Source organism: Cupressus sempervirens, chromosome 3 (assembly GCF_028749045.1).
Source record: "Cupressus sempervirens isolate cs-2001-9-10 chromosome 3, ASM2874904v1, whole genome shotgun sequence".
In the NCBI taxonomy this organism is placed as follows: domain Eukaryota; kingdom Viridiplantae; phylum Streptophyta; class Pinopsida; order Cupressales; family Cupressaceae; genus Cupressus; species Cupressus sempervirens.
The window spans coordinates 648,633,770-648,645,232 of record NC_143120.1 but is presented as its reverse complement, the minus strand read 5'-3'; the positions used below and the strand labels follow the sequence as shown (position 1 = coordinate 648,645,232).

General features: G+C 36.0%; 1 protein-coding gene across 1 annotated transcript; it reads right to left on the bottom strand.

Moving 5' to 3' along the window:
• Positions 1-7,385: 7,385 nt before the first annotated feature.
• Positions 7,386-10,970, bottom strand: LOC149568369 (uncharacterized). The gene is made up of 3 exons (XM_089816719.1): positions 10,298-10,970; positions 8,537-8,866; positions 7,386-8,488 (listed from the first exon to the last, which is right to left on the bottom strand). The coding sequence occupies exons 1-3, from the start codon at positions 10,968-10,970 to the stop codon at positions 7,386-7,388; spliced, it is 2,106 nt and encodes a 701-aa protein (XP_089672845.1).
• Positions 10,971-11,463: the final 493 nt, after the last annotated feature.

The window sequence follows — 11,463 nt, the reverse complement described above, 5'->3', positions numbered from 1 at the left end:
TATTTAGTGGGAAGTCCTCCATTGTCCATTTTGGGTTAAAATTAGAATAAATATATTCCTATTCTACTTTTCATGTTTGCATCCAAAAGTCAAATTTCCAATTCTTGTAGTCAAATTATCCTATTCACATCTTATTCCTACAACCAAATAGGGCCTTATGAGTGGTAAGAAGGGGAAGAAATTTCTTCCTCTCCAGACCTAGGAAAATAAGCCCATATGAATTATCTTGATCCTTCCTAGACTTCATCCTTTAGTCCATTATATTATTTTTCAGATTTAAAAAACAATCATTTGGGCTTATTACATAGTAGCCAATGTTTTTGCCATTGATGACGATCATCTAAAAAAATAGATATCCTAATTTGATTGAACTATTGGGAGGGGCTTAAACTTTAAGCAACAAGTAAAATTTTATTTTTATGTTGTGGAGCTGGAGAGTTAAAAAGATTCATGGTAAGATGATATTATTGACATTGCTAACATTTGAATCACTATAAATATTGTTTATATGATAAAAATAAAGATTGAATGTGAATGTAGCATTTAAGGCTCCAAATTTATTCGATATTCATTATATATATGCTTGTTTGTGTGTGTGTGTGTGTGTATGTACATATATATATATGTGTGTGTGTGTGTGTGTGTGTGTATGTATATAAATATATATATATATTATATATATATATCTATATACATATATAATATATATACATACATATATACATATTATATATGTATATAGATATATATATATATAATATATATATATATGTACATACATATATAATATATATATGTATATATATATATATATATATGTACATATACATATATATCTATATATACATATATATGTACACACACACACACACATATATGTATATATATGTATAAATAAATAAATAAATAAATATATATATATATATGTATGTATGTATTTATGTATATATATGTATATATATATATATGTATGTATTTATGTATATATATGTATATATATATATATATATATATGTATATATGTATATATGTATATGTATATATATGTATACATATATGTACATATATATGTATATATAGATATATATATGTACATATATATGTATACATAGATATATCTATATATACATATATATGTACATATATATATACATATATATGTACATATATGTATACATATATATATATACATATATATATATATATACATATATACATATATATACATATATATACATATGTATATATCTATACATGTACATACATGTACATGTATGTACATGTACATGTACATATATTACATATATGTACATATATGTACATATATATATATATATATGTACATATATATATATATATGTACATATATATATATATATATATATATATATATATATATATATATATATATACATATACATACATATACATATGTGTGTATATATATATATATATGTATGTATGTATGTATATATGTGTGTATATATACATGTGTGTGTATATATATATATAAAATTTCAAAATAATAATTTTTTTGGTTTTTTTTTTAGTCTTAGATTTCAAAAATGTTTTTGAAATACATTATTTTAGCATAATTATTTTTTGGTTGACAAGTGAGGTTTTTAAGCTTATAATCTTATTTTTCTAAATTTAATTTAATTTAATTTTGATAATCATTGTGATGACACCTTGTTGGTAAACAGATTTGTTCTCTTCAATATTTCATGGAAATGTGACTCTTAATGCCCAATCAGTGAACAATATCTATTTACAATAGATGAAAAAGCCGTTCTATGGTTACTGGCTTTTCTCTAAATTGGTAGGTACAGCTCCCTATATGAATGGTATGCAAGGAATTATGTTTTATTCCCAAGATTAATGCAAGCTATGCTCTTAACCCGAGAGTAGGAGAGGAAACCAAGTTTCACTCAAACAAGTGAAACTCAGGCAGGGATTTAAATGCAAGGGTGTTATGTTGATGATCTTCACAGTCTTATGAATTTCATAAAACGACGATATGAAATGTAGAGTATGAAGGTATGATAATGCAAATGGAGAAACTGATAGATACTATTGTATTCAAAATCTCACAATCTTATGGTTTTCGATACGCAACAGAGTAACAAATGCTTAAGAAATGAACTCAGAATAGATTAGAAAGATATGACGAAATGCACATAGAAATGAAAGTTAACAAAAATATTTCCCACAACCAGTTCCAATTCTCTGATTGATTTTCCAGTCCTATCAAACTAAAATAATGAAATGAAACTCTGTTCATTAAACCATTCCAATCTAATATCAAAGGAAATACAACATACACAGATGGGGAAAGCGGGTAGTAAAGAAATGGCACAAAACTTCGTTGTCTCTGCAACCCAATTCGCACCAAAAATTTGCCGACCCTTTATTAATCATTCAATTTCTTACATATAGGATGAGAGAGATGACCGTTACAAAAGAATTTTAATCGATTCATCTCCTCTAGATGACATATGGCAAAGATGCCAATGTTATCATTTTGACATAATTACAAAGTTAAATAACGAAAAACAGAAAGAGGGGAATCTTGAATCATTTGGACTTCTTTCCCTTTTCAGTTTTTGCCCTATATGCTTTAGCAACTGCCATGATTGGAATTAATTCATCATGGCTAGGTACGTGTACATTAGTGAATCTCAGGAGCCATCTTGCATGTTCTTGAGCTAATTCCTTTACATTATTCTGTAGATTTATCGCTTCTTCAACAGCCACGTACACACACCTGCCAAGTGTTTGTAATTTTGATACTCTATTTTGGCTACTCGAAGTCATCCTAGATAGGTTGCTCAAATACATAGAAAAGTTGTTTTTCATTACTTCTATGTTAATGAGGGATTTCCCTTGCCCACTGGTTTGTGATTCAGTGTGCATTTTTCCCATGAGCTGAAATGATCTTTCTTGGGCTTTGCTGGCTTTATCCAATGTTCCTCTGAGACCTTTTTCAGCTTCTCGAATCATCTCTAGCTTGAATTGCATGCTTTGGAGCCATTCATTCAGGGGCTCGTTTCCTTTCTTCAAAATCTTTACTTCAACTGCGTCCTTGGCTTTCATTTGAATGACCATTTTTAAAAGAGAGACGCACTCAACACCTTTCGCCTCTTCTCCAGCTAAGATATTACTATTGGTCATAATGTTATCTTTCTCCATTTCTAATCGGATGATCGCATTGCCAATTTGGTCAATTAAAGCCATTCCGTCCACATTGAGCTTGTCAATCCATTCTTTCCCAATTTGGCCTAAATGCCTATCTTTCTGCAATTGAGATATGAAAGCTTGCACCTCCTCTGCTGAAGGATTCTCAGTGACAGGCACACCAGTAATAGTTTCCAATGGGACAACTAGCTGTCTAATAAATTTCCTTAATTCCTCAATCTCCGCTTTCATCTTGATCTTCGAAAACTTGAGGTTATCTAGTTGTTCTTCTATTACATCATTGGTCGATCTCCATAGGCCCACCTTGGTATCGTGCCTGGCTTCTCTGAGATCAATAGAATGCAGGGTAAAGTCTCCTAGTGTCATATCTTCAATTCTCCTTGCCTTGTTTGGTTTTGCCACTTCCATAGTCAAATGCCCTGTTTCTGTATCTTGTCCTAGTATCGACAGGGTCCTCTATTTCTTAGCTTTCACTATTGTAGATCTTGTGCGAACCACTTGAGATACAATATCTTTTGCAGGAGTACTTTCCTCTTTCCTCTTTCTTTTCTTCTCCAGAGTATCTTCAAGCCAAGATTTTGTGCTAATTATTTTGGAGGCGGCTCCAATAGACTCTATGCTGAACATCTTCCTCTTTACTTGAGTTGTCGCCACTGTAGCTGCTGAAAAAGGATTCTTTAGATCTCATGAGAGAAGCTGGGATGAACCAAGAGCCTTTCCTTCTTCTTGAGTCTTCTTCATAGCTTCTTCAGACTTAGTGGATTCGCTGGTACTACTTTGATCATCTCCAACTTCCACAATTTGAACAAGGGAATCAACAGGCTTTAAAAGAGGAGTAGCTATAGATGGAATATGGCTTTGATGAGAAGGTAAAATAGGAGCTACATGAGGTGATGGAATTGGGGCAGATTGTGGAGATGGAGGTAGAGTGGCAGAGGAGGGTGAAATTGGAGCAGTAGCTCCATCCTTAGGCTCTTCGACTCCTTTTTCCTCTGCTTCAATTTGAGCTCCGATGACTGGTAGCGATCCACCTTGGCAAGTTGGAGTTATTTGAATATTCTTCTACGAGGGTTGATCGCCTCCTCCTGTAGACTGAGCTGGTCCTTGAACCACTATAGTTGTGGCACTTGGAGTAGCACTCTATGATGAAGTAGGAGTAGCTGCAGCTGGACAAGCTTGAGTAGCTTTACTTCTGCTCTGACCCTTCTTAGCTGTCCATTTGACCCATTTTCTGATTCTTTTGATGATTCTTGCCATCATAACATCAAAATCTTCTTCAATGTTGACATATGGCTTGGAACTGATTGGTGTATCTCTCAACTTAGTCAAATATGTATTGCTATACATATTTTGACTGTCATCTTCTATTCCTTCCATGTCCAAATTGATGCCATACATCTTCACTTGGTCCACTGTGAATCTAGAAAATGCATGATCACGACTTTCCAACTTGTTCTTACAGTCTGCCCAGTAATCCTCCATGGTGATTACATGTTTGATCACGCTCCCAATTTGAAGCACATCTCAGACATACCCCTTTGGATCAAACATAGGCCTTACAACATCATACTCCTCCAATTTATACTTACTCTCAAATACTTTGAGAATAATCTTTGCATCTGTTCTGGCCTCGCAGCTGTAAGCTCCGACCTTAATGGGGAATTCATATCCCTTCTTCCATAGACTGGCGCTCAACACGTTCACCTGAATAGCTTGTCTCACAATCTCCATGAGCACGATCATATCATCTGGGTATCTGGGTAGCTTCATAGGGAAGCCATCAAAAGCTGCAAGACAAAGATAAGAAAAGGATGAGAATTTTATGAAATAGTAGCCAAATTGGCTGATGGCCACCATCGCTTCTGGGCTGAATCTCTGTTCTGGGCATCCTTGAAGTTCCCTGCAAATTCTCATAGTGAAAGCATCATTAACTCTGACAAAGTCTGCATAACTATTCTGTAACTATAAGCATGGGTAAAACTCATAACTTTTAACATCATCAGGAAACTCTTCAACTCTAGGGAGTCCTAGCCATAATTGGAGGGAAGCCAACATGTATATTAGGAAAGAAGACATGTAAAAAGAATTGTAAAACTTAGCTGTAGCAAGAGCCCTAGCAAGATGCTCACTGACCTCATGCACCCAGTCTATATACTACATATCCAAGTAGATAACTTGCACTAAAAGGAAAAATTGTTCTACAAAATTAAAGGCTTCTACCTCACCTTTGAGTCGATGCAACTGAACTAGGATGTCCAGAATCTCTGGCTTGAGGTCAATACCAAAAAGGGTTTTAGGAACCTTACTCTTTGCTCCCCTTGGTTTTTGGAACCAAGAACTCATGATATCCCTCCTCCAGACCATCTTCTTCAAAGAGAATTCTGACATGGCCCTTGTCATTGTTAAGTCAAAAAATTCTTCTCTCTCGGGAATTCGCAGACAATTCACGACTACTTGCTTGTCAATTGAAATCAAAACTGATTGATCGGGCAAGAGAATCTACTTTGTGTCTGGGTTGTAATGGTTGATGCACTCTAGAATCAACTCTGGGGCTTGTACTACTATAGGGAATCTGGCTGCTTCCACTAATCCGCTTCCTTTAAGTTTCTCTATGATAGGATGAACGGGCTCTATTCTCAATCTCCTTTGAAAATCCTGCATGTCATAGAAATGGAGTGAAGTATCCATGATGGTCAACCACGCAGACTTCATTCCACCCAATCCATCGAAACCCGTGAATCTTACTGCCATTTTGCTTGATGCATGGTAACAGATATCAATAGTTGAAAATGATATAAGAAGCACACTCAACAGTTTGAAAATTATTGCAAACATTATTCAATCAAAATAGTATCACAGTAAAGCGAGAGTTTGAAAGTCTGTTACATTGCTCTTTATAGAAAACCCTAGATTTGCCCATTAAATTTCATAAATCGTGCCACACGAGCGAATTTAAGGTTGAATCCGTTGGATCAGTGAAGGTAAAAATTTTGACGGATTTATATTTGTCTTTTCACTATTCCCGTTGGCTTCAACAATAACTTTCATTAATTACAATCTTACCTCCCATTTTAACCCTTCTACGGAAAAATGGAAATGGAGTACTCCCTAGGGAAAAATCCGCATGATCTAATTCTGCTTGAGATAACTCGGTGAATTCAACTGATCTTCTCTCAATTTATTCCCAAAAACAATCTGTGATTAATCCACATACTCACCATGCTTACAGTTACGATTTCTCACCCAATGTGGAAAATTGCCTATGGGGGTAGAAAACTTGCAATGGAGAAGCCGATTTTCAATTTTTCGCCGATGCCTTTCCTTTGCTCACCTTACCTTAGTTGCTTTCTTTATATCCTTTCGAAAAATCCCAAAGTTACTTCACCATGGAAAAGGTGGGACCCATCATGTCGATTTCCCTTCTTGTAAAAGCCTTTGCAGAAAATTGACTTCTGACTTTGAAACTCGCCGCGGAGAGGTTCTCTCCTCATTTTCCATTGATCATCCTTCCGATCGTTTCATTGAATTCTGATCGATCCAGGTGATGAGATCATGATGATGTATGAAGGATGTTTCAAAAAAACATAAATTACTTCATACTGATTAAGTTTTTGACTGCATATACAAGGCCTTGCGAAAAATAATCTTTGAGGTGTGAAATCCACCAAGGAGAAGGCGATACTTGATTTTCTACCAATCCAACTTTCTTTGACCAGATTGGAATAGATTGCAAGTAGATCATATGATATAGCACAGTTCAAGAGTCTTCATCAGGTAAGGATCTAAACTACCTACACGACTCATGATAATCAAAGAAAACCCACCCGGCTATGCATTGCGAGAGAGAAGGCCAAAGGTAAAAACTCGATGAAGAAACTCATCACCTAAGAGAGTAAATACTTATTGACCCAACTAAAAGAAAACAAGCCACAAGGTACTCCACTTTGTAAAATTGGTACAAGGTGAAAAAGTGGAGCAACAACTGGCTCTGACTGGGGACTTGGGTAGAACTATACCCAAGCTAGGGACCTAGGATCTCTGGTTTCGCAAAAGGATAGGAATAAAAGGTGGCAACACAACAAAACTGAAACAAGATAAACAACAAGGAAAAGGAAACTGAAAGGAAAAGGCTAAGTAAGAAACACACAAAACACTAACCTACTACAACACAGCACAGGGGTTACCTATTTTCAATTGGTAACTTGGTAGAGCTTAAGATCCTGACCATTATAAGTTAGGGGTAGTACTTTTCCATCCTCATATGCCAATTTGAAAGAATTATTTTTAAATGCCTGTTGAATTCTGAAAGGACCCTTCCACAGGGTGTCAAACTTCCTATGCATTCCTTTTGGAGCCCTTCTTTTATCCCAAAGCAACACCATGTCCCCTACCATAAACTTTTGAGGCCTTGTCCTTTTATCAAAAAGTTCTTTCACTCGCATTTGGTGGTGTGTGATGTGATCAACCATTTCCATTCTCTCTTCTTCCAGTTTACTCAGATACAGGATCCTCTTTTCCAGACCGTCTGTATAAGTATCATCTTCGATTACTGTTCTGAGTTTACTTGTAGCTAATTCAAAAGGTAAAGGCAGATTGGCCTTAGTCCTGTTAACCAACTCAAATGGGGATATGCCAATTGCTCTCTTAGGTGTCACCCTATCTGCCCAGAGTGCCTCATGAATCTTCTTGTACCAGACTTTTTGATTATCTGAGACTAGCTTCTTGACAATGTTGATTAAGTTCTTATTGCTAGACTCTGCTTGACCATTGCCTTGAGGGAAATAATCAGATGAATGGCTAACTATAATCCCATACTCAAAACAAAAGTTAGTGATTTCCACTGATGAAAAATAGGATGCGTTATCCATCACTAACTTAATGGGAATTCCAAACCTGACTAGAATGTTCTCCTTTATGAATTCACACACCACTTCTGCGGTAGTCTTCTTCGTTGCTTTAGCTTCTACCCATTTGGTGAAGTAGTCCATAGCAGTGATTATATATTGATGACCGGCGCTAGATACAGGGGTGATCGGACCAATGAAATCAAGACCCCATTGTTGAAAAGGGCCTTCAATAACAATGGGTCTTAGTGGCAAGGCATCTAACTGAGGACGTCCAGAGAAAAATTTACACTTTTCACATCTTGCTACCCAAGCATATGCATCTTTGAACATCCCAGGCCAGTAATAGCATTGTCTCAATATCTTGAAGGTCGTGACTAAAGAAGAGAAGTGTCCTCCACAAGCTTCATCATGAAACGTCTTCAATAGCTTCTCTTGTTGTGGCTTGTCTACACATCTCAGGAATGTACCATCAATAGCCCTTTTGAAAAGCTTACCATCCCAAATCACATATTTGGCAGCTCTCAATCGAAGGTCTCTTCTTTGCTTTGCATTTAGACCTTTTGGACATTCACCATACGTTAGAAAGTAAGAAATATTCTCAAACCAAGAGTCGTACAAACCTACTGCGAGCACCAACTGCTTCCCATTCGGTTCTTCAGGTTCTCCAGTGGTCTTGTTCTCTGCAATTGCTCTACATAGAGCATTCCCTCTTATCAGCTTAGTAGGTTTAATCTCGATATCATATTCTTGTATCTTTGCCACCCATGCTCCTCTTGCATTACAATCTATATCTTGTTGCATCAACACGCTCTTCACAGCTACATCTGGGACATGGAATATTGAATGTGAATGCAAAATATAGAAATGGAAATTTTAAAGAGCTTTTACCACTGCAAATGTGTGCTTTTCAATTAGTGAATACTTTAGTTTGTGACTCTTTAAGGGTACGCTCATGAAAGCAATGGGAGCTTGGATTCCTTCGTCGTTCTCCTACACGAGGATAGCTGACAATGTATGTTCTGACGCATAACAATAAATAATGAAGTCCTGTTTATAATTAGGATGGCATAACACTGGAGCATTAGCAATTGTAGTTTTAATATCTTGAAAAGATCATTTTCCCACCTCATTCCATTTGAAATTTGAATTCCCTTTCATCATATCCACTATATGTTTAGTGGTCTCTTCAATTTCAGGAACAAACCTCCTGAGGAAATTCACTTGTCCAAAGAAAGACTTAACCCCTATTTTATTTATGGGAAAAATTAATCTCTGAATGGCCTCTATTATGCCAGGATCAATTCTAATGCCTTCCTAGGACACATAATGTCCGAGGAGCTTTCCTTCAGTCACACAAAAAATTGACTTCTTTGGGTTGAGGGAAATACCATGTTCTCTACATCTCTGTAACACTTTTCTTAAATCCTCCATATGATCTTTCCTTTTCTTTGAGAACATAGTAAGGTCATCTAGGTATATGACTATAATCCTATCTTTCATATCACTGAAGGTCTTACTCATACACCTTTGGAATGTGGCTCCAACATTAATCAATCCAAAAGGCATCCTGTGATAAGCGAACGTACCCCAAGGGGTAGTGAACGCCATCTTGTGTTGACCTTTCCCTTCCACTTCAACTTGGTTATAACCTGAAAAGCCATTGAGCATGGACATCATCTCCGATCCAGCGATGGTTTGTAACAAATGGTCCATATTTGGAAGGGAAAAATTATCTTTGAGAGATGCTTGATTCAAGTTTCAAAAATCAACACAATTCCTTATCTCTCTGTTCTTCTTCCTGACGGGCACAATATTGGCAATCCAGGTGGAATGATGAATGGGATAAATGATCCTTGCTTTTAACATTTTGTCCACTTCTTGGAAGATGGCATCTACGACTTTTGGATTATAGTTTCTCTATTTTTGCCGAAAGGGTACTACACCCGATTTGAGGGGGATTTGATGTTTCACCTCTCCTCCCCTGTAGCTCTTCAGTTCTTCATAGCTCCAAATGAAGACGTCTTTATATTCTTCGAATAACTCCTTTGCAACCTCAATTTCTTCAGGAGTACAACATTTGCCAATATTAATTATTTTAGGATTATCAACATCTCCAATGTTAACTCCTTCATATTCGCTTGAGGTAGAGCCTTTCTCTATTCTTTTCTGTTTAATATAAGCATCATGTCTATTGAATAAATTTTCCAAGGTTACAAAATATGGGGGAATAATGTTTCCTTTCAACTGAATTTTGCCATTTTTGCTCTGTTTGCCATTTCCACTGGACTCGGATTCAGAACTAGACTGGTCGTTCTCCAGGAATAGTTGCAAACTCTTATCATCATTGAATACTTGCCAAGATTTTGAATTATCTGGGACAGCGGATCGATATATAATTTCAATCTGGTATTTCTTATCTTTGAAATCTGGATGAGGCAACAACAAGGATGCAAAAACTGCAAGTGAGTCAGCCTTTGTGTTCATCTCTCTTGGCACAGCTTTAATAGAGAAAGCGTCCAGACCTTCTATCTCGTCCCACACCTTATTTTTGTAATTCTTCAACTTATGATTCTTCACTGAATATTGTCCCTTGACCTGCCTTACTATCAACTCAACATCACCTTGAGCCTTTAGGATTTTTATTCCCCTTTCTTTTGCAGTAGCTATCCCTAATATCAAAGCTTCGTATTCTGCTGTATTATTGGTGTTCCCAAATTCTAGTTTGAAGGCTAAGGGCTCAGTTTCTCCTTCTGGGGATATCAATACTACACCAGCTCCATAACCTGAGGAAGCACAACTCCCATCAAATTCAAGTGTCCAAATGCCAGAAACATGTTTTTTTTCATTGGGGACCTTCTCATCCAGACTTTCATTCATTTGTTTACATGAATCTTCCTCGGTAAACAACATATAATTTCTGAACTCCATTTCCTAATATAGAATTTGGGCCTTGGGATCATCCGACTTTAAGACTGTAAATTTCACTTTTTCCTCGGGTAACCCACTATAATATATTTCCCTCTTCCTTCCTTCTCCCTCTCTCTCCCCCCCTCTCTAATTATTTATTCTATCTCCCATATTTATTGTTGAGTAGTCATTTTGCACGATGCTTAACGACATAAATCCTTTCAGATCTCTCTCTTGAAAAGCTGATTAATGACCAACTCCAAGGTTCTGGATGGCTATTTTTCAACATGTTGGGTAACTCAATTGAAGATAAATGTGTATGTTCACATGGAGGCCTTTGTTGGTACTTTCCAATCTGCACATCTATTGCTGAAATATAACCACAAAAGAGATATATTTTTGTATTTTCTATTTTTATGATGAATGCAGTTTATCAATGTGACTATATGAATTCTTATTTTAACATAGTATTTTAAAAGAAAATAACAAAGATATAGTAATGATAGAACAAAGA

Coding starts and splice junctions, on each gene's coding strand:
- LOC149568369 (XM_089816719.1), bottom strand. CDS start 10,970: ATGGAGTTCAGAAATTATATGTTGTTTACCGAGGAAGATTCATGTAAA. Junction 8,867..10,297: donor TGGCAAACAGAGCAAAAATG/GCAAAATTCAGT, acceptor TCCATGTCCCAG/ATGTAGCTGTGAAGAGCGTG. Junction 8,489..8,536: donor CAAATATGTGATTTGGGATG/GTAAGCTTTTCA, acceptor TGAGATGTGTAG/ACAAGCCACAACAAGAGAAG.